Source organism: Pogoniulus pusillus, chromosome 15 (assembly GCF_015220805.1).
Source record: "Pogoniulus pusillus isolate bPogPus1 chromosome 15, bPogPus1.pri, whole genome shotgun sequence".
NCBI lineage: Eukaryota > Metazoa > Chordata > Aves > Piciformes > Lybiidae > Pogoniulus > Pogoniulus pusillus.
In genome coordinates, this window is record NC_087278.1 from 26,030,655 (window position 1) to 26,056,810 (window position 26,156).

The 26,156-nt window shown below is 46.0% G+C and overlaps 1 protein-coding gene across 1 annotated transcript; it reads right to left on the minus strand.

The window, feature by feature from the left end:
- Positions 1–3,473: 3,473 nt before the first annotated feature.
- Positions 3,474–16,057, minus strand: LOC135181601 (sulfotransferase 6B1-like). The gene is made up of 6 exons (XM_064154840.1): positions 15,913–16,057; positions 13,902–14,086; positions 12,838–12,964; positions 8,631–8,725; positions 7,013–7,199; positions 3,474–3,592 (listed from the first exon to the last, which is right to left on the minus strand). The coding sequence occupies exons 1-6, from the start codon at positions 16,055–16,057 to the stop codon at positions 3,474–3,476; spliced, it is 858 nt and encodes a 285-aa protein (XP_064010910.1).
- Between the last annotated feature and the right edge of the window lie 10,099 nt (positions 16,058–26,156).

Here is a 26,156-nt window from a genome sequence, read left to right on the forward strand (position 1 = left end):
GCCATGGATGAGCCTCCTCTGGGGGAGCCCAGAAGGAGCAATGTTTCACCATTAACACCCATTGTTTTTCACTGTCCTTTCCTGCAGTTTATGGTCTGTGGTGTGCAGGACAGGTAAAAAGACTTGGGGAAAGGGGAAGGCCATCTCCTATCAAAGTTATTGGAGAAGATGCTGCAGAATTATCTCATGCCTGCTGGTCCCTTGAAAGTGGAGTGTAGTCACCTGCGACACTAGAACTGGTGAGTGGTAAGACCACTCGGTCCTTTTTCCCTTCTAGTCTTTTCCAACTGACACATGGTTACAAGTAAACCCTTGTCTTGATTCCCTGAGCGTTTCTGCTCTACCTAGACCCAGTGCTGAAACCCACCAACTGATTTCTTCCCTGCGTCTTCTGTGTTTCCCTATGACTTCTGACTTCAGTGACTACCAAAACTGGCTCAGGTTCTTTTCTCTGCCTACTCTTTCCTTCTGACTTCTCCAGCCTCTTGCATCTTTTACAAGGCTGAAGCTATTCAAAGGTATTTTTTCACTAGCCATAGTTTATCCTCCAAGAACCCACTTCTTAGGCATCAAACTCATTGTATCAGAACTGATATGAGTCAAGGCCAGGTTGCTAGGATGTTTACCTGAGCACATTCTTTTTCCATGAGAACTACCTTAGAAGATAGTTGTGTGATGCTTTCAGGAGAAAGGTCCTTCAAGCAAGGCCTAGAGAGAAGTTTTTACAACACATTATTACAGAAGTCTTGGATTTTTTTTTCCATCTCCATGACCAGATGTGTTGAACTGGTCACTGGTGAGGACCTGAGGTCAAACAGGCTTTTCTCTCACTGATCTCTTCAGCACCTAACTTATGTGCATCATTTATGCAGATGCAAGACTAGAAGGTATTGATGTCAGCTTGCACAAGCAAGATAGGAAATGAAAGGGCTGCATGGCAAATTGGTGCAACCCCAAGCACCAGGCTGGGTGGTGAATGGCTGAGAGCAGCCCTAAGAAAAAGGACCTGGGGGTCCAGGTTGATGAAGAATTCAACATGAGCTGGCAGTGTGCACATGCAGCTCAGACAGCAAGAATGTGCTGGGGTGCAGCAAGAGAAGTGTGGCCAGCAGGGCAAGGGAAGGGATTCTGTCCCTTTATTCTGCTCTCATCAGACTCCACCTGGAGTACTGTGTGCAGTACATGGAACTGTTGGAGTAAGTCTAGAGGTGGCTACAAAGATGCTCAGAAGGCTGCAGCAGCTCTGCTATGAGGACAGGCTACAAGAGTTGGGACTCTTCAGCCTGGAGAAGGCCTACCTGAAGGGGTCCTACAGGAATGCTGAGGAGGGACTATTTACAAGGTCTTGTAATGACAGGACGAGGAGGAATGGCTTTAAACTGGAAGAGGGTAGCTTTAAACTAGATACTAGGAAGACATTCTTTACAGTGAGGGTGGTGAGACACTGGAACAGGTGGGCTGGGAGGTTGTGGATGCTCCCTCCTTGGAGGTGTTCTAAGCCAGGTTGGGTGGGGCATTGAGCAATCTGCTCTAGTGGGAGGTGTCCCTGCCTATAGTGAGGGGTTGGAACTGGATGAGCTTTGAGGTTGCCTCCAACCTAAACCATTCTGTGATTCTATATGTGCTGGTTTGAGACTATCTGAAATATTTTACTAAAAGAAATTAAATCCTTAGCTGTGAGAAGAAAGAAAAAACCCTGTCATGTGCCTTGTATCACTCATAGAATCATAGAATCAACCAGGTTGGAAGAGACCTCCAAGATCATCCAGTCCAACCTAGCACCCAGTGCCATGGTCTGGTTGATTGGATAGGGCTAAGTGCCTCATCCAGTCTTTTCTTGAACACCTCCAGGGACGGTGCCTCCACCACCTCCCTGGGCAGCCCATTCCAATGGGAAATCACTCTCTCTGTGAAGAACTTCTTCCTAACATCCAGCCTATACCTACCCTGGCACAGCTTGAGACTGTGTCCCCTTGTTCTATTGCTGGTTACCTGGGAGAAGAGGCCACCCCCCACCTGGCTACAATGCCCCTTCAGGTAGTTGTTGACAGCAATGAGGTCACCCCTGAGCCTCCTCTTCTCCAGGCTGCACACCCCCAGCTCCCTCAACCTCTCCTCATAGGGTTTGTGTTCCAGGCCCCTCACCAGCTTTGTTGCCCTTCTCTGGACATGTTCCAGCACCTCAACATCTCTGAGTCTACTCTGGATGATTTCATAAGGGGGGGGGGGGGGGATAACACTCAAACCATCACATCATAAGTGTGAAATGTGTGGCTGGAAAGAATATCTGTGTTTGCTGTAAATTAGGCCATAGCTCAGCTTTTCAGTAACCTCACAGCCTAGGGATGAGCTTGCCTTACAGATAGGCAACTTCAGCTCACAAAGCAGTCAAAGCAGAGGAATTATGTTTGTCTGCTTGAGTTTCTTTTTGATCAATTTTTGCTGTGTTTTTAATGCCTTGGAGTTGTAGGGTTAGGGAGAACATCCCTAAAGCCAAAGGTGAGGACAGAAAACACAGAATAAACAAGAAAAGTTTTCACTGGGTTCACAGGACAGTCCCTTGGGTGTGAACACAGTCAGCTGATTCTTCTAAAATCTGTCTCATCAGGGCAGGGTAAGCAAATAAGTTGTGTTCAGGTTAAATGTTTCTGAGTAGTGGTTTGTTTGCCTCAATAGAACATTGAGTTCTGTTGCACAAGGACTGTGCAGTAAGAAGGTTCTCATCCAAACACTGGAGACAAGAATTGTGCAGGGAGAAAGTCAAAAGGAAAAAAAAAAACCCAAGTTTATAGTCACTGCCCATATGGTGCAGCAATTTACATGGATTTGTATCAGCTGCTTTTAAAACACACATGCTGTACATGATCTAACCCAGCAATAAGTTACATCATAGAACTACATGTTACATATATGTAAAAAAGAAGGTATTTTATAAACAAACTCCTCCTCAGATCTTCAGATGTGCAGTTGGAATTTTCATCTTTGTTACCGATAACGAAGTCTGATAAGATAAACACTTCCCAAATCATAGTAGGGTCATGGAGGGAGAAAGTCTGGGGTCAAGTTTTTGGTCATTTCCCTGTGATATGGTTTTAGACTTTCTTCTATATGCAGAGTATTACTGGGGGTTTGGTTGGTTGGTTTGGTGGGGTTGTTTTTCTTAACATCTCCAGTGAAATTCCTAAATCAGGTCTAAGAAGTCCATTTGTATGCCTCTAGAGCAAAATATAAATAAATGATAAACTAGATTTGGTTGTAGAAAACAGGTCTGGCACCTGACTCTGTAAAACCATCTCCCTCTGTCTGCTGAAAGCCAAGTTCAGCTCTGACACTGTGTCCTCCAAATCTCGTGTTGTTTGCAATCCTTGCTAGTGGGGAGGATGGCAAACAGACTGGGATCCCCCACTTGCAGTTTCCCACCTATTGCTCTGTCTGTGTTCTGTTGAGAACTGGGTGCTGTTCTTCACATGGAGTCAAAATTCATAGATGAGACTTTTTGCCATTTTGCTCAGTTTCATTTTCTCATTGAACATCTCCTCAAACCTTCGGTTCTGTTTTGGAGTGAAGTGGTTCTTCCAGTCACCAACAGCACCTAGAAGAGCAGGGGCAGAAAAAGGATAATGAGGTTAGCAATATAATAGTGCAGGAAATGGTTTAAAGGCATCTCAGTTTTGTTTGCAGATGGCCTAAAGGATTAATTATTGTTAGCCAAGGTCTTTAAATTACTATTAACCATTGTCTCTAAGTTAAGTCATGATCACAATTGCAGTAGGTCATGATTGTGAGATGTATTGGCCTTAGGAAGCTCTGATGGAAGCAGCTGGATCCATCACACTGGTATGTGAAGAGGAGTTTTCCTGGATGGAATCAGAGCTCTTGGTCATCTCAGCAGAGAGGTATCTTGCCACACCTTAGGTGTATACAGCTAAAGGTTATGCAGTTATGCCCATAGCAACCTGGGCTCTTTCACAGAAGAGTGAAATGGTTTCTCCCTGGTTGGCAGTCATCTCATTCTAGTCAACACCTGTCTTGGGTTCAAATGCAAGTTCCCAGAGACTCTTATAAATTTGGTAGACCCAATGACAATTTATAGAATTTATAGAGTTTATAGAGTGCCCTCCCCTCCTCCCCCTCCTTTCCCCAAAAGACAGGGAGAGAGATAAAAGGTAGGGACACCCCAATAAATCAATCTCACTCGATTTGGAAGTTAAAAAGGAAAAGTTTAACAATAACTTAGAAAAAGGGATTGGAGGTAGGGGAGTTTACAAAGGATAAGGAAGGGAAAACAGCAAAATACAAAACAGGGATGGATACAACCCGAGTAGTGTGATGGTGTCTCTGCCTCGTGGCTGGTATGCAGTATCAGTGTGTGTGTGCGGTCATGAACGCAGGTAGGGAGAAAGAGGGCGAAAAGAGGAAGAGACAGGAGAACTCCTGTCTTTTATACCACAGGAAGTGGGGGGAGTGGGCTAACCATCACCTGGAGTGTGGCCCACCCCTGAGGAGGGGCCAAGACCCCTAGGGTCAGGTTCAGGGTCACTCCCCCAGGAGTGTTAACCCTATACAACACCTAACACTGATTAGATGAATGGTTCTCCCAAACCAGCTCTGTCTCTCCTTTGACAAAAGAAGACTCTTGAAAAAAGAGCCCAGAGACACCTAATAGATAGGGGGGCTGTAGCACCTCTCCTACAAGGACAGGCTGAGACAGTTTGGGGGAATTCAGCCTGGTGAACAGAAGGCACCAGGGAGAACTTAGAGCAGCCTTCCATTACCTGAAGGGGACTGCAGAAGGCCTGCAGTGACAAGATGAGGGGCAATGGTTTGAAATGAGCTAAGAGCAAATTTAGATTGGATGTTAGGAACAAGTTCTGCACCACGAGGGTGCTGCAACACTGCAACAGGTTGCCCAGGGAGGTAGCTGAGCGGCTCTCCATGGAGATATTCAAGGTCAGGCTGCACAAGGCTCTAAGCAACCTGATGTAGTGGAGGCTGTCCCTGCTGACTGCAGAGGGTTGGATTAGGTAACCTTTGGAGGTCCAACCCAACTCAAACCATTCCACAATTTCATGAATCCCAGCCTCACACTGCTCCTAATCTCTAGGGCTTTCTACCAATGAGAAGTCTCACCACTTAAGTGGGCAGGTAACTACTTCTGAGTTACTATGCACACCTCTGGTCAGTAAAGCATCTCAAATGCTATCCCATTTGAACAAAGAGGACACTGGTTTTTAAACTGGCACTTATTAATGAGACAATGCTTAGAGATTCCCTTCATATGCATCTTCTAAAGACTCTCTATACTGCCGGCAGGGAATGCAGTCCTGTGGAGAGGGACCTGGGGGTCCTGATGGCTAACAAGTTACCCATGGCACAGCAATGTGCCCTTGTGGCCAAGAAGACCAATGGCATCCTGGGCTGTATTAGGAGGAGTGTGTCCAGCAGATCAAGGGAGGTTCTCCTCCCCCTCTACTCTGCCCTGCTGAGACCTCATCTTGAATACTGTGTTCAGTTTTGGGCTCCCCAGTTGAAGAGAGGCAGGGATCTGCTGGAGAGGGTCCAGCAGAGGGCTAGGAGGATGATGAGGGGACTGGAGGGCATGGCTTATGAGGAGAGGCTGAGGGACTTGGGGCTGTTTAGTCTGGAAATGAGAATACTTAGAAGGGATTTGATAAATATAAATTTATAAGTATCTGAAGACTGCCAGGAGAGGGGGAACAGGCTCTGCTCACTGCTCCCTGGGATAGGACAAGGAGCAATGGGTGTAAGTTGCAGCAAAAGAGGTTCTGCCTCAACACAAGGGGGAACTTCTTTACTGTGAGAGTCACAGAGCCCTGGAACAGGCTCCCCAGGGAGGTTGTGGAGTCTCCTTCTCTGGAGACTTTCAAGGCCTGTCTGGATGTGCTCCTCTGTGATCTGTGTTAGATAGAATTGTCCTGCTCTGGCAGGGGGGTTGGACTCGATGATCTCTTTGAGTCCCTTCCAACCCCTAACATCCTGTGAGCCTGTGATATGCACCTATAAATGCTCTGGAAGCTGGTTGAACCTAGCTAAACCTCTGGGATTTGCAGGGGAACTACTTGGAAGGAAAAAATTGTGTTTTTTCAACTTTTGAAAAGTAGCTTTGCCAAAGTTCACTGACTTAGAAAAGTGCATTTGAGTTGTCAGTTGGTTTGCTCATTTTGCTACTGACATTTGCTTCAGTCCATTGGTGAAAACATTCTGAATTAGTGAAATGTGCCATTTCCCAATTTATTGACAGTTTAAAACTATTATCTATTGCTAAAGAATTGACAGTAAAAATGATCAAAATCCATCCCACTTTGATTTACTTTGATTTACTAAATCTGAGGAAGCTTCTGACATGTCAGGAGCTAAAAAACAACTCCTGCAGGGATTTTAAAGTCCCATCTGAGCTAAGCACTGTTGAAGATTTCCCCATGGATTCCAGCTTGGCCAAAGTTTGAAGGCTGCCTATGGGGCCATCAGGTGACTGAGTCATCCATTCTTAGACTGTTGTCATTGTCAGCATATTCCTTTTTGGGGAATATTTCAGTAAGATAAGAGGTAGTAAGGAGGATAAAGGCTATGAGCAGTCTCCTATGGAAGGAATGTGTCTCCCTCTTTCTCATTCTAGGAAACTAAGTGACCTTTGCGAGTGATGTCCAGGGGACATGTTGTAAAAGGCTGAGGTGGTCAACTTCTAGATAAAGAAAGATAAAGTGTAATGCTCTGTGGACCTTTCCTCTTAGCCTAAAAGCTCCCATGGAGCAATATTAGTCAGGCTTGTTCAGCCTCTTCCATTCCTCTCCAGCAGAAGTGTGTGTTTTCAACCAGAGAACTTGGGGGGGGGGGGAAAGTGATTTTTAAGACGGCTCCAAATTGAAGGATCCTCTCAGTGATTCTGGGACTGACCCAAAGCATCACTACAGCCCAGGAAGGACCTGGCATACAGCCTCTGACTGGATTCCCAACTCCTTCTGCTGCGTTGAGCCTGGAGCTGGGAGCTTACCTTTCCTGAAGACCAGCTTCCTGTTGGACGTCAGTGCGCAGACGGTGTGACTGGGATCACTGTTCTCCTTTTCTGAGTCACTTTTCATCTCTGAGAAAGAGGACTTCCTGCAGATGTCTTGGATATCATTTTCGCTGACATTTAAACCCAGGAACAGACTTATTTGCTTTACAATCTTAGGGAGATCCTGAGGTACGAGAAAAGTAAAGCATTTATATTTCTTTGATGATTATCAGACTTGCAGTTAGGATGAAAATGATCCTTTTTATTCCATGTCAAGTTCAGCACATATTTATTTGATACAGGAAGGACATGGACCTGATGGAGTGGGGCCAGAGGAGGGCCACAGAGATGGTCAGAGGCCTGGAACACCTCTCCTGTAACAACAAGCTGAGGGAGCTGGAGTTATTCAGCATGGAGAAGAAAAGGCTCCCAGGAGACCTAATTTGCCTTGAGATGTCAGGCATAGCAGGTTAATGTGTGCCCCTTAACAGATGTCCTTCTGTGGGACCAAGAATGAAGAACAGAAAATTCTTTCTGTAGCATGAGGTAAATAATATAACATAGAATCACAGAATCCAGCAGGTTGGAAGAGCTCATCCAGTCCAGCCTGTCACCCAGCCCTATCCAATCAACCAGACCATGGCACTAAGTGCCTTAGCCAGGCTTTTCTTGAGCACCTCCAGAGACAGAGACTCCACCACCTCCCTGGGCAGCCCATTCCAATGCCAATCACTCTCTCTGGGAAGAACTTCCTCCTAACATCCAGCTTATACCTACCCTGGCACAACTTGAGACTGTCCCCTTGGTTCTGTTGCTGGTTGTCTGGGAGAAGAGACCAACCCCTCCTGGCTACAGCCTCCCTTCAGGTAGTTGTTGACAGCAGTGAGGTGTCCCACTGCTCTATCTGTGAAATGTAACTCTCACAGCATTGTACAACTTGTGCTACTCTGCGTTGGTGATGCCACATCCAGAATGTTGGGTCCAATTTTAGGCCTCTCAGTTCAAGAAGGACTTCAGGGAACTGCTTGTGAGAGTACAGCACAAAGCTGCAAAGATGCTGAGCACAGGCTGAGGGAGCTGGGGCTCGTAGCTTGGAGCAGAGCAGCCTGAGGGGTGACCTCAGTCATATTTACCAAGCTGTGCAGGGCAGTGTGAGGAGGACAGAGCCAGGCTCTGCTCAGGGATGTCCAATGACAGGACAAGGGGCAGTGGGTGCAAGCTGGAGCAGAGGAGGTTCCATGGGATCATAGGGAAAAACTTTTTCACTGTGAGGGTGGCAGAGCCCTGGAGCAGGCTGCCCAGAGAGGTTGTGGAGTCTCTTTCTCTGGACACATTCTTGTGTGACCTATTCTAGGTGATTCTGGTCTGGCAAGGGGGTTGGACTGGATGATCTTTGGAGGTGATTCTCAACCCCTAACATTCTGTGTGATTCTCTGTGTGCAGCCAGAACTGGCTCCCTAATGTAAAGTGCTGTGCAAATACAAAATATGCCCAAAGATATGCATGAATGTTTTCCCTCTTTCTCCTTTTTGTCATTATAATTTACTCTTTGATATTTCAATCATGCTGATTTCCAAGCAATACTTTCTGAAATAAGAGCAGAAAACATCTTTACCTTCTTCATGTCTTCGTAGAACAAAAACAGGATATTTTTGTCATTTGCATGTTCTTCCCAACTGAGGAAATGGTCAAACCAGGATCCACAGACAACTGAAAAGAAAACCCACGTGGAAGAATCATAGAATCAACCAGGTTGGAAGAGACCTCCAAGATCATCCAGTCCAACCTAGCACCCAGCCCTAGCCAGTCAACCAGACCATGGCACTAAGTGCCTCAGCCAGGCTTTGCTTGAACACCTCCAGGGATGGTGACTCCACCACCTCCCTGGGCAGCCCATTCCAATGCCAATCACTCTCTCTGGCAACGACTTCCTCCTAACATCCAGCCTGTACCTCCCCAAGCACAACTTGAGACTGTGTCCCCTTGTTCTGTTGCTGCTTGTCTGGCAGAAGAGACCAACCCCCACCTGGCTACCACCTCCCTTCAGGTAGTTGCAGGCAGCAATGAGGTCACCCCTGAGCCTCCTGTGTTCCAGGCCCCTCACCAGCTTTGTTGCCCTTCTCTGGACACCTTCCAGCACCTCAACATCTCTCTTGAATTGAGGAGCCTAGAACTGGACACAGCACTCAAGGTGTGGCCTGACCAGTATTGAGTACAGGGCAAGAATAACCTCCCTTGTCCTACTGGCCACACTGTTCCTGATGCAGGCCAGGATGCCATTGGCTCTCTTGGCCACCTGGGCACACTGCTGGCTCATCTTCAGCTACTATCTATCAGTACCCCCAGGTCCCTTTCCTCCTGGCTGCTCTCAGCCACTCTGTCCCCAGCCTGTAGTGCTGCTTGGGGTTGTTGTGGCCAAAGTGCAGAACCCTGCACTTGGCCTTGTTCAATCTCATCCCATTGGCCTCTGCCCACCCATCCAGCCTGGCCAGGTCCCTCTGCAGGGCTCTCCTACCTTCCAACAGTTCAACACCTGCTCCTAGCTTGGTGTCATCTGCAAACTTACTGATGCTGGACTCAATCCCCTGGTCCAGATCATCAATAAAGACTTTGAACAGGACTGGGCCCAGCACTGATCCCTGGGGAACACCACTAGTGACAGCTGCCAACTGGATGTGGCTCCATTCACCACCACTCTCTGGGCTTGGCCTTCCAACCAGTTCTTGACCCAGCAGAGAGTGAATCTGTCCAAGTCATGAGCTGGCAGCTGTGCCAGGAGCTTGTTGTGGCAGACAGTGTCAAAGGCTTTGCTGCAGTCCAAGTAGACTACATCCACAGCCTGCCCCACATTCACCAGGCAGGTAACCTGATCATGAAAGGACATCAGGTTGGTGAGGCAGGACCTGCCCTTCCTAAAGACATGCTGGCTGGGCCTGATCCCTTGGCTATCCTGTAGGTGCTGTGTGATGGCACCCAAGATTTCGTATAAACTCTATTCATAAATACCTCTGACTGTGTCTCATGCTACAGATGCAGGGGAACAATCCTCTGTTGCTGTGTCCCCTGTATTCCTCTGGGAATTATAAGTTATATATAATATATTATATTATAAACTGGATTTTACTATTTTTTTGATCTGACTCAATTTTACACTCTAAAGAGGTTCCTGCTCTCATGGAATGATGCAGATCCTGTTCTGTGATAGGATTCTGTGGCAGAAACAGGCTCCAAACCCAAAGAGGGGCCACTAAAGAGGGAAAATGTACCCCCCTACCAGGATCTGAGTGTCTCACCAGATGTCTGCATGTCTGTGCCCACAGAGGTATGATCACTCCACCAGGAAATCCAATAAGCAGTCTGTTAAATGGAGCCCACTGTTGTTAGCTCTGTTTTGTCTCTGTGTTATGTTTTAAAGCCAAAGATGAATTATGTAGAGAGGTTGTGGAAATACATCCTTCAGCCAACAGCAGAGGTAACTGAAGGGTTTATAGGTGACTCAGAGCACTTATTTTCTCTGGCTACATTTTTTTGGTGAACCATGGGAGGGGAGGTGAATTTCAGCTTCCCTTTAAAGAGCAAAGTTCTGACTCTTCTGTTTGAAGGACAATTTGGACTGCGTGGAAAGCTGAACTGAAAGGCTCCTGTAGGTGATGAGAACAAGCCTGGAGAGAGCAATCACAGCCAGCATTCTCCAGCAATGTGACTTTGCTTTGTCACTGCTACCAGAAGAGTGTAGAATTGTAATGAGCATCATTCTGGTTGCAAACCCTGAAATGTAATGAAGTACTTTGCTGAATGCTCCAGCCTGTAGCCATCTCCTGTGCACAAAGCACTGTCCAGGGCATGTGCTCCACAGTTTTCAACTAAGCCCTGCTTTCCTGGTCAGCCACACCAGGGATGTGACCAACAATAGCACAGAACATCCTTGCTGGCTCCGGGTGTGCAGCATACAGCCTTGGAAGCAGCATGGACAGCGTCACACTTGTCTCTGTGTGTCTGCACCCTTGTGCTGAGCCGAGATGAACTCTGCAGAAGTGCTGCAGGATCTGAACCAAGCCCCACAAGCTTCATGTGTTTCTCTTAGGAGCAAACCCAACAAACTCTCTGCGGGTCACCTCTTACATAAATTCCTGCTGTAGCCAACATTTTTATGCCATGCATAAGCTCACAGGAAATAGAATTGTAGCATCACAGAATGGTTTGGGTTGGAAGGAGCCTCAAAGGTTATCTAGTCCAACCCCAAACAGAAGGTGGTTACTGATTTACAGATAAATGGGAGCTGCTTCTAAGATTCAATAGAATCTTCTTTTCTTTTTTTCACTGCTGTGCATTCAGAGTTGTTACTAAACAAGCCAAGATCCTGCAAATCAGTGCCTTAGGGCTGCTCTCAACCAGGAACCTAAGATCTGAGACAAAGCTTACACAAGCCAGCAGACAAATTGACTTCTGGAGTGTTGATCTAAGCCCATGCTGACTGCAGTGGCACTGTGCTTCCAGGCCTTTCAAGGTGATACGTCATTGTGGCTGTTATCATCACTGTGGTTGTGTAGCAGGAACATATGTCCTGAAAGGAGTAATAAAACACTAAAAATGGGAGTGGAGAACTGAAATATGGTCCTGGTGTCGGTATCTATGTCACCACTACGGCTCGTAAAGGTCTCCAGTCATGTCCTTGGTCTTTGGACCACGCTAGTGAGACAGCACAGCAGGCAGTGTGTGCAGGAGGGCTGTATGAAAGCATCTGGACTCCCTTTGAAGGACACCCAAGGTTGTCTTCAAGACCAGAGAAGAGGCTACATCTGCAAGCACAACTCCCAGTGCAGCCTAGGAATTGTCTCCCCCTGTGCCCTGTTGCTTGCATGTTAGCACATGAGCCACACTGAGCTGGTTGGTCAGCTTCAGAGTGCCTGCCCCACTGGCCTGCTCACCAAGGGCTCAGCTACTCTGATGTCTGCTGAGGAGCAGCTGTATACACAGAGCTCCTCTAGCACAGCTTAACCATGAATTCTTGGTAGGAAGCTGGCTGTTACTGTGATTCATAAGACAATGCTGGAAGTGTTTTGACACAGGTACATCCACACCAGAATTTTGACAAAGTGTCAGGGGCTTCAGGGTGTTTATGGGGAGAAGGGAAATCATTAAGTTGTCTGTGAGAACATGGTTGTTAACAGATATGCTGAAACACCTCTCCAGTGAGGACAGGCTGAGGGAGCTGGGGTTGCTCCGCTTGGAGAAGAGAAGGTTCCAGACCTAATAGCAGCCTGCCAGTACCTGAAAGGTACAGGAAGGCTGCAGAAGGACTGTTTGTAGAGGCCTGCAGGGACAGGATGAGGGACAATGGTTTGAAATGAGAGAAGAGCAGATTTAGATTGGATATCAGGAACAAGTTCTGCACCATGAGGGTGCTGCAACACTGCAACAGGTTGCCTCATCCCTGCAGATGCTCAAGGCCAGGCCTTGCCAAGGCTGTGAGCAAGCTGCTCTAATGGAGGCTGTCCCTGCTGACTGCAGGGCCGTTGGACTAGATGACCTCTGGAGGACCCTTCCAACATAAACCATTGTGTGATTCCATGTGAAAGAGCAGCAAAACCCTGCAAAGAGCTTCTGTGCTGAAATACTGCAACCACTTTAGTAATGTCTCCTTGCAGGGCTGAAGCCAGTGTCCTGTTATTTGTTCTTGTTTAGTATTAGAAGTTACCCTGAAGGAAAACCCCAACCAAAGCTATAAGAGTATGGATTTGAATTAGGAGTTTTTCTTAACTCTGTCTGTGCATCAGAAGCTAATGCAAACTGCAAGGAGAAAAGATAACCTTTATCCTTACCATCTCCTTTCAAGAACAAGTCAAAGAAAGCAGTCCAGGTGTCAATAGTGGGAAGGTTCGGGTTATCTCTGTAGTAGTGGTACATGGAAACCGCAGTATCTTTGGGATTTCTACTGATGTAGATCATCTGTAAATGAAGATGGAACAGTTCTTAATGATAACATCCTTTGGTTTAGGAGTTCTGTGCCTAACTGTAGCATTTTCACAAGCAATTTTGCAGTGCCAAAACTCCTTTACGACCCCTCTGTCGGTGACCGTGCCATTAAGACTTAAATGGTTTTGTCCCTGCTAGTGGTTTTGTCCCTGCCAGTCAGTAGTGGTTAGTAAACAATTCCATGTGGACTGAAGTGTGTCTCCTGCAGCTGGGTAATGTTTATGTTTTATGAAAGAGGCTGTGTTCATTTTATCTCATGAGTCAGTACACCGCCCCATAAAGCTACCATGTGAAGCTAGTGGCTCATTAACATTCACAAGACAGATGCAAAGCACAGTTTTTCACTTTCTGTTCAAACTAGCCTTTAATCCCAAAAGTCTGGATCTGAGCAATCCTAAAATTTTGGACATCTAAGCTAAAATTTGATGCCCAGAACTGTTGGTTTGGGTTGCATTTTTAATGGCCACGCATATTAGCATGGGATCTGATTCTGCTTCCTGCGTTTTGGTTCTTATCCCTTTCTCCTTATAAGCTCTTCATAAAGTTTCAATAGGAGGGGCAGAGGCTCTTCACCTCCAGAACAGTCTGGAAGCACCCAAGGTAAGTGTTTGCTGAGTGCGTGCTCCAGCCACTAGGAAATGGGATCATATAAGCATCCTCTGTTTCCTGCTGTAGTTTGTATGGTGCCTGCTATACAAATTGGGAGCAGTAAGGCACAGGGGAGCAGAACCTAGTTCCTAGCCCATGACCCAGCTCACACTGACTGCTGGTCAGCTGTGCCTCCAAAATTCACAGCAAAACATTCCTGGAGACTCTAAATAGTTTGAAAACTATTAAGGAGCGACAAGACAAAATAGATTGCCAATAGGCACTTAACACAACTGCTTTTGTGGCTTTTTGTTTGCCTTACCTTGCATTTTTTGTTCTTAAAATTTGGAGGTAGCATGTTGTAATCTAAGTGTGTTGGGATGATCCTCTTTGATGAGACTCGATTCAGCTCCTCCAGTTTGGATACATCTCCAAATTCAATGGGAGATGTTAGCGTAACCTGAGTGCTGTAAAGGTTTTTTATGACTCCTGCAAGCCAGTGAGTGCCTGCAGAAAAGTAAGTTTGAGGGGGGGGAAAGAAGGGAAGGAAAAAAAAAAGAAGAGGGGAAAAAAAAGAAGAAGAAAAAAGATGAAAAAAAAAAAGAAAAAAAAAGAAGAAAAAATGGGGGGAAAAAAGAAGGAAAAAATGGGGGGGGGGGGGGAAAGAAGGAAAAAAAAGATGGGAAAAAAGGGAAAGAAAAGAAGGAAAAGAAGAAGAAGTAAAAGATGGGGAAAAAAGAAGTAAAAAAGAAAAAAAGGAAGAAAAAAGATGGAAAAAATAAGGAAAACAGAAGGAAAAGAAGATGAAGAAAAAAGATGGGAAAAAAGAAGGAAAAAAAAAGAAAATAAAAAGAAGAAGAAAAAGGATGGAAAAAGAAGGGGGGAAAAGAAAAAAAAAAGGAAAAGAAAAAGAAGAAAAAATATGGGAAAAAAGAGTGAAAAAAGCAAAAAAGAAGAAAAAAGATGGGAAAAAAAGAAAAAAAGAAGAAAAAAATGGGGAAAAAAAGAAGGTAAAAAAAGACGGGAAAAAAGGGAAAGAAAAGAAGGAAAAGAAGAAGAAGTAAAAGATGGGGAAAAAAGAAGTAAAAAAGAAAAAAGGAAGAAAAAAGATGGAAAAAATAAGGAAAACAGAAGGAAAAGAAGATGAAGAAAAAAGATGGGAAAAAAGAAGGAAAAAAAAGAAAATAAAGAGAAGAAGAAAAAGGATGGAAAAAGAAGGGGGAAAAAGAAAAAAAAAGGAAAAGAAAAAGAAGAAAAAATATGGGAAAAAAGAGTGAAAAAAGCAAAAAGGAAGAAAAAAGATGGGGAAAAAAAGAAGAAAAAAAAGAAGGAAAAGAAAAAAGAAGAAGAAAAGAGGTGGGGAAAAAAAGAAGGAAAAGAAAAAAGAAGAAGAAAGAGATGGGGAAAAAAGAAGGAAAAGAAAAAGAAGAAGAAAAGAGATGGGGGAAAAAAGGAAAAAAGAAAAAAAGAAGAAGAAAAAAGATGAGGAAAAAAGAAGGAAAAGAAAAAGAAGAAGAAAAGAGATGGGGGGAAAAAAGGAAAAAAGAAAAAGAGAAGAAGAAAAAAGATGGGGAAAAAAGAAGGAAAAGATAAGAAGAAAAAAGTTGGGGGGAGGAAAGAAAAAAAAAAGGAGACAGAAAAAGGGGGGAGGGAAGAGGGAAAAAAGGAAGATTTGTTACTGGGATGTCTTTTGCATATTGAAACAACTCTGTACAAGAGCTGCCAGCTTCAACAAACTTTACATAACTGAGTAATCCCACTGGTTCCAGATATCTAAATACTGGGGAAATGAGGACTGTAAATTAAGTACAAAGTAACTCTCTGAGAAGTGCAAAACAATCTCCTGAGACAAAGTGGCTAGCAGCTGAGATGTGATATTATTTTAGGCATTAATGGATGAATTTATCTGACTTGAGCCTTTATATTTGGGAAGCATTATTTGAACTCCTTTGGTGTGTGTTCCTGTGAGGCAGGGCAAGAGTGAAGAACGAATTAATACATCTACTGTATTAAAAATAACAAAAATGCCACTCCTGACTTGCTCATAATTGAATGCAAACAGCCCTCAGAAAAATCCTTTGCTACCAGAAGTAAAGATTTATTTGCTTCCCAATATGCAAACACTGGAGATTATTTTCCCTTAAAGAACCCAAGTTTAGACAAATTGCCCTTTTAAAAACTGATTTGAACACTTGCTGGCAGAATAGTTTATTCAGAGTCTAAAACATCCTCCCTTGTTTCTTGTACACAGACATTCCTCAAGTAGCTTAAGCAGGCAATGTGAAGCAAACAATTGAGGCTTCTTGGAATTAAGGTTTCAAGGTAGAGCTTACCAGATTTGGGATAGGAAACCAAAAGGACATCATCTTCTCTGGCATCAAAAGCATCCAAAGATTTCAAGAGTTCTGGAGAAGACCTGGTGGTAAAGGGAATCCCCTTAAACATGTGAATGAGTTCCTCCTCGCTGGAGTTGGACATGTTTGCTTAAGTCTGCTCAGATGTTTGCAAAGCAGGTAGCAGTGAAGCAACAAGAGGCTTGGAGAGTCACTTCTCAGTCAGCTGATCTGAAGCAACAATCTGAGACCAAGCAACACAGACTTCAGGCTTATATAGTTTGTTTCCTGCTGCTGAGCCCTGTCGGATATGGATTTTTCCAGGGAGTCGACAGAGACAAGTGAAATATTAGCAATAACTTGATAACTACCTGGAAAGCTGAGTCATGACAAACCCATGCCACTTGTCATTTATTAGCCCTGCTGATAAAGTCCTGAAGGGATGGTCAAAATGTACTAGTGGTGGGAAACTGCAAGAATGAAGATTACAGCTTGCCTTAAAATATGCTTAACGTGATTATTCTGCGTGGTTATACTCCACTGGAAGCTGGCTTAGCTTCCTGGCCTGCATCAGGAGCAGTGTGGCCAGCAGGACAAGGGAGGTTATTCTTGCCCTGTACTCAGCACTGGTCAGACCACACCTTGAGTACTGTGTCCAGTTCTGGGCCCCTCAATTCAAGAGAGATGTTGAGGTGCTGGAACATGTCCAGAGAAGGGCAACAAAGCTGGTGAGGGGCCTGGAGCACAAATCCTATGAGGAGAGGCTGAGGGAGCTGGGGGTGTTTAGCCTGGAGAAGAGGAGGCTCAGGGCAGACCTCATTGCTGTCTGCAACTCCCTGAAGGGAGGCTGTAGCCAGATGGGGTTGGTCTCTTCTCCCAGACAACCAGCAACAGAACAAGGGGACACAGTCTCAAGTTGTGCCAGGGTAGGTCTAGGCTGGATGTTAGGAGGAAGTTGTTGGCAGAGAGAGTGATTGGCATTGGAATGGGCTGCCCAGGGAGGTGGTGGAGGCACTGTCCCTGGAGGTGTTCAAGAAAGGACTGGCTGAGGCACTTAGTGCCATGGTCTGGTTGACTGGCTAGGGCTGAGTGCTAGGTTGGCCTGGATGATCTTGGAGGTCTCTTTCAATCTGCTTGATTCTATGATTCTACCTCTTAAAAGCCTTTTTTTATGATGTGGTGGTTTGGATGTACTCTGCCCCCCCACACTTTAGAAGGTACCCAGACTATACTCAGTCAGCTCTGGGAATATAAATGAAGCTATTTATTTACAGCAGCACAATGTACAAGCAGATATTTACAGTATATACAGTTATAGACAGAAATAGACAAATGAAAAGGTAATACAGAAACACAACAGCCCTCCCAGAAACCTGAGTCCCCAGGAGGGGCTCTCAACCACCCCTGCACCTTCCCCCTGCCCCTCTCAACCTTACCCCAGTCCTAAGGAAGAATAGAGGTTCAGCCAAGAGGTTAAGAAGCAAAGTTAGTGCAGGAGAGGTTACGGAGATGCAGCTCAGTCAAAGCCCAGCCCAAAAGTGAAGCAAAATGGCCAAAGTGCTATCTAATGTCTACATTCTTCTTCATCAAGACTCTGAGGGGAGTAGACATCACCATTGCTTTCCTTTCACAGCCTATCATCTACTTTTTCTCACCAAAACATTCTAGCCTGCTTCAAACTAGCACATACGACTACAAAACATTTGCTGTAGTTCATGCAAATGAAATATCTGTGAATCATAGAATCATAAAATCAGAGACTCAACCAGGTTGGAAGAGCCCTCCAAGATCATCCAGTCCAACGTGGCTTTGTTTTACCAAATATGCAGCCACCTGGATTTTTTTGTCAAGTGCAGGTCGGTTCCAAATGTTTTCATTTTGTGATGTTCATGAACTGTTTTGTTTGTTCTTTTTGGCGTTTCAGAAATCCAGCCTCAGGCATTTTAAAAGCAGAGGCACTTCAAAATGTAATCACTTGCTAAACTGGCAGATGTCTCTGTAAGAGGAGTGCAGACAACAAGGATCACACTTTTACAAGAGGTGTTTAAGGTTGGCTTGACTTCTGGATGTTTTGTGGCTAAAAGTGGTTGAAGATTTTAAATTATGGAATCATCAGAGAATGGTTTGGATTGGGAGGGAACTTTGGAGGTCATAGAATCATAGAATCAACCAGGTTGGAAGAGACCTCCAAGATCATCTCGTCCAACCTATCACCCAGCCCTAAGTCATCTATCCAACCTCCCTCTGTCCACCACTAGAACAGGTTGCTCAGAGCAACTGATGCATCTCACCTCCCTGGGCAACCTGTTCCAGTGTTCCATCATCCTCATCATGGAAAAGATCTTCTTGATATCTAGTCTAAACATACAACCCCTTAATTGAAAGCCATTGCCACTCTTTGTAGTGCTGCAACAAGCCCATCCTGTCTTTGCTATGGACCCTCTGAAAACCTCAGTAAGGCCTCTCTGGAGCCTTTTCTTCTCCAGGCTCAACAACCCCAACGCTCTCAGCCTTTCTTCACGGAAGAGGAGTTGCAGCCCTCTAATCATTTTTGTGGCCCTCTTCTGAAGCCACTCCAGAGAGGTTTTGCTTTGTTTGCACAGAATAGGCAGATTCATCAAAATAAAAGTCACTTGCAGGGAAGAGGCAGTTCTCAGTCAGTTACCTGCTTTTGAGTTCTTGTGGTTTGGTTTGCTGTGTGTTGTGGAGGCAGGGAATTAATGTGTCTGAGTCAGGAATTAGAGAGTTATATTAATAATCATATATATATATATATATATATATATATAATTATATTATTATATTTTAAGATGTTGAGGTGCTGGAACATGTCCAGAGAAGGGCAACAAAGCTGGTGAGGGGCCTGGAGCACAAATCCTATGAGGAGAGGTTGAGGGAGCTGGGCCTGTTTAGCCTGGAGAAGAGGAGGCTCAGAGGTGATCTTATTACTGCCTACAACTACCTGAAGGGGCATTGTAGCCAGGTGGGGGGTGGCCTCTTCTCCCAGGCAACCAGCAATAGAACAAGGGGACACAGTCTCAAGTTGTGCCAGGGTAGGTCTAGGCTGGATGTTAGGAAGAAGTTCTTCACAGAGAGAGTGATTGGCATTGGAATGGGCTGCCCAGGGAGGTGGTGGAGGCACCGTCCCTGGGGGTCTTCAAGAAAAGCCTGGATGAGGCACTTAGTGCCATGGTCTGGTTGACTGGCTAGGGCTGGGTGCTAGGTTGGACTGGATGATCTTGGAGGTCTCTTCCAACCTGGTTGATTCTATGATTCTATGATTCTATGATTCTATGATTCTATGAATCTATATATAATATATATAAAATATTATATTATTATCTATATAATAAAATAGTTTTATTTTATTTTCCCAAAAAACCCACCCCAAAACTGTGTCCAGGAATTAATTGAGTTTTAGTTAGCAGATTCAGTCAGCTTGAGAAGATCTACAAGGCTGCCATGGGTAATTTGGCTAGTTTGGAAGTCAGAAGTTGGAAAAGGCTAAGTTATTACATAATAGCATGCCTGACTATTAGTTGGGCTGAGGCAAAGTTCCTCACAGGTGAGTCAGGCTGGCTGAAAAGAAGGGCAGTCCAGCTGCTTGTCCCCTCGCTCTCTTTCAGAGGCAGTCCAAGGATCATTAACGCCCAATTGAGCCTGCATAAAGGGTGCTGAAGGTGGCAAGTGGTGCCAGGGGCTCCTTCTGCAGAATCTATCCAGGCAGGGGAGAACTCTAGGGGGGGCACTCCAAGGCGGGAAGTCCCCCAATATTTATACCCTTCTGTCATGGAGGGTAGCAGAAGCCCTTAGCAGGCCTCTCTGTTGTGAAAGTTGTAGTGTCTCACATTAATGCCAAGAGCCTGGCAAAACCAAACCAATCCTTCAGTCCCATGAGAAAGTCTCTCCCTGGTTGAGATAAAAGGTAAACAGTGGCCACTGTTTTGGCTAGGGGGAACGGCAATTCTCATGCCCGCTCCACACCTGGTGTGGGCTGAGCTTGGGGTGGTCTTAGAAATTGTTTTGATAAGAATTCTCCAATTGTATGGATTGGTTATAACTTTGTGCCAGTCTGTAAGAATAATGTAAAATAGCCTGGACTGGAGGGTTACACCTCTTTGAGCATTATAAATGGTGTGCCTGCCTGGATCGAGAACTAGAACTAGAGCTTTGAGCTTTTGCTAGCTTGCTTGCCTGCCTGCTTGCCTGTTTGCCTCGCTCCTGCCGTGGTGACCTCTTGTCCTGATCGGCCCTGCCCGACGAGGGACTCGCAGAGACCTGAAACCCGCTTGGGCCCGATCCTGATGAACAAAGGGACACCGCCCAAGACCTCGGACTTTGCTGAATTGAACTGCGGAACAGTGAGTACATCGGAGAAAGAACTCTTTACCTAAAGACTGAGTAACTTTAAAGACTCAAAAGAACTCTAAGAAAACCACAGACTCTCCTTTATCTGCTATTTTCTGAACTGTTATTCTACAACTTCAATCCTAAAAGAACTCACGTGGGGAATTTAGTTCGGGAGGGGGATCTCCGTGTTTGAGCAATAAATCACTTGAAATCCACAAGTGAGTCTCCACGTATTTTCCCCACATCCTCCCAAACTACCTTCCGTGACACCTTCCTAGACAAAGAGCAGAGCTACCACTGCCTAGGTGTGAAGAGCACAGCCAACGCCCAGCCCGACTCCAGCGTGGGCACTGCACGGGCAGCCCTCGTGCTGGAAGGGCCCCTTGATCCCCGCCTTCACACCTGCAGGGTGGGAGGGGGAAACAGGTCTTTTCATGCCTTTTCCTCCCCCATTCAAACCACAGAGGGAGAGGAATTTAAGGGGCCTCCAGGACACCGTGGTTTGGGTTTTTTGTTTGTTTGTTGATGTCCAATCTGTGGACATCATCATTGGTATTTCTCCAAACTGAAAGCTCCACTTCAACCAAAAGTGACCATAAGAAATGTGAAAGCATTAGAATAAAATAATTAGCTCCTGTCCAAATCAAAACAGTTTTGAATGCTTAAAACTTTCAATTCCCCTCTTAATGGCTGCACATTAATTTACCTGTTTTTACAGGCGTTCAATAGCTCCAAGTGCAGGGTGCTGCACTTTGGCCACAACAACCCCATGCAGAGATACAGGCTGGGGTCGGAGTGGCTGGAGAGCAGCCAGACAGAGAGGGATCTGGGGGTGCTGATTGATACCCGCCTGAACATGAGCCAGCAGTGTGCCCAGGTGGCCAAGAGAGCCAGTGGCATCCTGGCCTGCATCAGGAATGGTGTGGTCAGCAGGAGCAGGGAGGTCATTCTGCCCCTGTACTCTGCACTGGTTAGACCACACCTTGAGTGCTGTGTTCAGTTCTGGGCCCCCCAGTTTAGGAGGGACATTGAGATGCTTGAGCGTGTCCAGAGAAGGGCAACGAGGCTGGGGAGAGGCCTTGAGCACAGCCCTACGAGGAGAGGCTGAGGGAGCTGGGATTGGTTAGCCTGGAGAAGAGGAGGCTCAGGGGTGACCTTATTGCTGTCTACAACTACCTGAGGGGTGGTTGTGGCCAGGAGGAGGTTGCTCTCTTCTCTCAGGTGGCCAGCACCAGAACGAGAGGACACAGCCTCAGGCTGTGCCAGGGGAAATTTAGCCTGGAGGTGAGGAGAAAGTTCTTCCCTGAGAGAGTCATTGGACACTGGAATGGGCTGCCTGGGGAGGTGGTGGAGTCGCCGTCCCTGGAGCTGTTCAAGGCAGGACTGGACGTGGCACTTGGTGCCATGGTCTGGCCTTGAGCTCTGTGGTAAAGGGTTGGACTTGATGATGTGTGAGGTCTCTTCCAGCCTTGGTGGTACTGTGATACTGTGACACATTCTTCTCCTCAAGCTCTTGTTGACAACCTAACTCAGCTGAAGTCCTCTGACATCTTCAGCTCAACTCAAGCCCATGCATGCAAATTTTGTTTTACAACAAAGCAATCCTTCAGAAATCTCCCAAGCATACCATGGGCCCAGTTCTTGTTTCATTATTTAAGATAACTTAGGTTTCTCATGAGAGCTGACTGCCAAATGTACCTCTGATGACCCATGGTAAGGAGTTAATGATTAGAGATGCCCTTTCGGGAAAGAAGCAATCAAGATGACTCAGAAGGAATAAGGAGCTACCAGCTTCTGGTATTGCTTCTTTCAAATCCAGTCTTCAGAAAAGCTACCATTGTAAGTATGACTTTGTTTCCCCTCGTTCTTTTCTGTGCAGTATTGCCAGCTTACCAGTCAAACAGGTGTCAGCAACCCCACATCTTCTCACCTGTGTTGCCTATAATCTTCCCTTCAGAATGTGCACTTGCAGCCCGCAGGCCCAACCAGAGCCTGGGCTGCATCAAGAGAAGTGTGGCCAGCAGGTGGAGGGAGGTGATTCTCCCCCTCTACTCTGCTCTGGTCAGACCCCACCTGAGTACTGCATCCAGTTCTGGAGCCCCCATTACAAGAAGGATGTGGACATGCTGGAGTGTGTCCAGAGAAGGGCCAAGAGGATGCTCAGAGGGCTGCAGCAGCTCTGCTATGAGGACAGACTGAAAGAGTTGGGGCTGTACAGTCTGGAGCAGAGGAGGCTCCCAGGTGACCTTATTGTGGCCTTCCAGTATCTGAAGGGGGACTACAAAAAGGCTGGGGAGGGACTTTTTAGGCTATCAGGGAGTGACAGGACTAGGGGGAATGGAGCAAAGCTGGAGGTGGGGGGATTCAGACTGGATATGAGGAGGAAGTTGTTGAGCATGAGAGTGGTGAGAGCCTGGAATGGGTTGCCCAGGGAGGTGGTTGAGGCCCCTGGAGGTGTTTAAGGCCAGTATGAATGGGGCCCTGGGCAGCCTGATCTAGGGTAGGGTGTCCCTGCCCATGGCAGGGAGGTTGGAACTGGCTGATCCTTGTGCTCCCTTCCAACCCTGAACAGTTCTATGTGGCTTGTGCCACGAGCAAACTCCAAATTCCAGTTACACAGGGCCAGATGGGGATGAAAATCACAGAAAAAGATGCCCAGGGGAGATGTTTCCTACAACTAGAGAGGAGGCAGTGGAGGCAGTCATGTCAGCGAGGGCAGGTGAAAGAAAGACATGGATACTGGTGTTTGGGCAGGGGCTGGGGAATTTCTCAGTGGTGTCTGAAGACCTGAACCATCACTTTGTATTTTAGGTTCACCATTTAAAAAATCTATCCTCTGTCAACAAATGTCACTATTTCAGGTATTATACGAAGTTGAATTCCAGGCAGACACCTAAATAATTCGATATTTTTGAGACATAAGTTTGGATTTCTTAAACCATTCTTCATTATGAATCTCTTTAAACTATTGTTCAGAACCTTCCAATAAGCTCCAGGCCATATTTTCCAGATTCAGAATTTACATTGACCTCCCAGAACAGCAAAACTAAGTATTTAGCTGGGGTGTGCAGCCTGGAGAAGAGGAGGCTCAGGGCAGACCTCATTGCTGTCTACAACTACCTGAAGGGAGGTTGTAGCCAGGTGGGGTTGGTCTCTTCTGCCAGGCAACCAGCAACAGAACAAGGGGACACAGTCTCAAGTTGTGCCAGGGGAGGTCTTGGCTGGATGTTAGGAGGAAGTTGTTGGCAGAGAGAGTGATTGGCATTGGAATGGGCTGCCCAGGGAGGTGGTGGAGTCACTGTCCCTGGAGGTGTTGAAGCAAAGCCTGGCTGAGGCACTTAGTGCCATGGTCTAGTTGATTGGACAGGGTTGGGTGCTAGGTTGGGCTAGATGATCTTGGAGGTCTCTTCCAACCTGCTAATTCTATGCCTCTATATTTGGAGGCGTACTGATTCCTCTTCCTATGTTACTCTGAACACCTCTCTTAGTCTGAATGGAGAGATTTCTAAGTCTCCTTTTTCCATCATCACTCCAGCCATATGCATTTAGTGCAGGCCAATAAAACTGTGCTACCTTGACCTAGCAACAACAAAAAAGCCTCTTGCAAAATGCATGGCATATTTATGCCTTTCCCCCTTTCATTTCTTCCTCCATTCCTCCTATGTCTTGAGTCAGCACATTTGCCTAATCTAATCACTTGGACCTTAATTAATCATTCACGAACGAAATGGCCAAGGTGTAAAACAGAAGCAACACAGCAACAAAGAAAATTCCAGTTCTCTTAAGTCATCTCAGTTGTTTTTTGCACTAGTTGTTCTTTTCAGCATGCATAATATTAATCCAGGGGCATCAAAGTGAAACTGGTCCTCCTCAAATGCTGCCTGCACTTGGAAAACAGAGCCCACTCCTGCAAGGGTAAGGTATCCTTAATTGCAGCAACTTAAGGAAAAAAGAGAGTGTTCAGGATCTTGCAGGAAGAGACCTCTTCTTAACAAGTCCTTAGAAAAAAATATGCTAAAAATGACTTTTTTATTAGCACAAAAATGACATTATTGCATAAAAATCACATTATGTGAAGAGAGGATGGGTTTAAAGAGTGCTGTGCCTGATCCTCCGTTCAACTTCCCATATTTTAACTTTATCAGGGGAACATCTCCCTGCTGAGCACAGGCTGAGGGAGCTGGGGCTCTTTAGCTTGGAGCAGAGCAGCCTGAGGGGTGACCTCAGTCACGTTTGTAAAGATGTGCAGGGCAGTGTTGGGAGGAAGGGGCCAGGCTCTGCTCAGTAATGCCCAGTGACAGGACAAGCAGCAAGAGATGCAGGCTGGAGCAGAGGAGTTTCCACAGGAAGGGACCTTGAAGGTCATCTAGTTCCAACCATCCTGCCATGGATGGGGACACCCTCCAGTAGAAGAAGTTGCTCAAAGCCTCATGCCACCTGCCCTTGAACATCTGCAGGAAGTGGGCAGCCAGGACCTCCCTGGGCAGCCTGTTCCAATGTCTCAGCACTTCAGTGCAGAGTATCTGACACAGCTGCTGTTACAAAGAGTGCAAGACTGATCTCCAGTGTAGAGTTTCAGCCAGGAAATCCACTATTATGGGTAAGCTGGGTATTCCCTTCCACTGTTCCAGCTTTCCTCCACAGTGATCTGCAGTCATTTCTGTAATGATCACTCCATCCAACTGCTGCTTTCCCATATTGCTGAATGATATTCTTACTTGTTTTGATGTTACAGCTGAAGTGTCTCTATTCATTTGTACTCACCACTGCTGAGGCCACACCTTGAGCACTGTCTAACTGTCTTCAGTTCTGGGCCCTTTACTACAAGAGGGACATTGAGGTGCTGGAGTGTGTCCAGAGAAGGGCAACAAGGCTGCTGAAGTGCTGAAGCACATGGCCTGTGAGGAGCATCTGGGGGAGCTGGGGGTGTTCAAGCTAGAGAAGAGAAGGCTGAGGAGAGACTTCATTGCTCTCTACAACTACCTGAAAAGAGGTTAGAGTGAGGAGAGGGCAATGAGGAGAACTTTCAAGCTGCACCAGAGAGGAGGTTCCGGCTAGATGTTAGGAAATATTTCTTCACTGAGAGGGTTCTCAAACACTGGAATGGTCTGCCCAGGGCAATAGTGGAGTCACTGCCCCTGGGGGTGTTCAAGTAGCATGTGGACTTGGTGCTTAGAGACATGGTTTAGTGTTGACCCTTCTTAGCTGGGTAGAAGATTGGACTGGATGTCTTTGAGGTCTCTTCCAGCCTGATGTTTTCTGTGATTCTGTGACTACTTCATAGAGACAAAATGTTAAATACAGTGTGAGTGCTCAGACGGTTGGACTCGATGATCTGTGAGGTCTCTTCCAACCCTGATGATACTGTGATACTATGATACTATGATACTATAAATTAGGGCATCCTGGTGCCTAGATGTCAACAGTTTAAGAACCTAACTCTGGGCTTCTCTGTGGTTCTAAGAATCCTCAGTTGCAAGGTGGATGAAAGGGCAATCCACAACACATCAAGACTCAACATCAGGCTGTAGTAACTGTCCCTTGGTGTGTTGTGAGCTGATCCCATCTGTCAGGTGATGTGACCTAGCCAAAATTGCTTTACTGGAACAGGCACTGCAGGGCTTTACACTTCCAACAGCAATGTTGTACCTGGTAGGCTTTTCTGCAGTGTGTGAAGTGTTGCAGAAAGCCTCCTTGCATCGTCTTCTGACGGTTCAACACTAACCAGGTACTGTGATTTAACAGCTCTGATCTCAAAAGTCTCTGATTTCATAGGCATTGCTATCTGTGGCAGCTGCACCCACATTTGGGAATAGATAAGTTCCCATGGAGGAAGTCAAGCATATGTGCAGAGTCATGCTGCATTTATGTCACGTCAGATTGTAAAGCTCTTT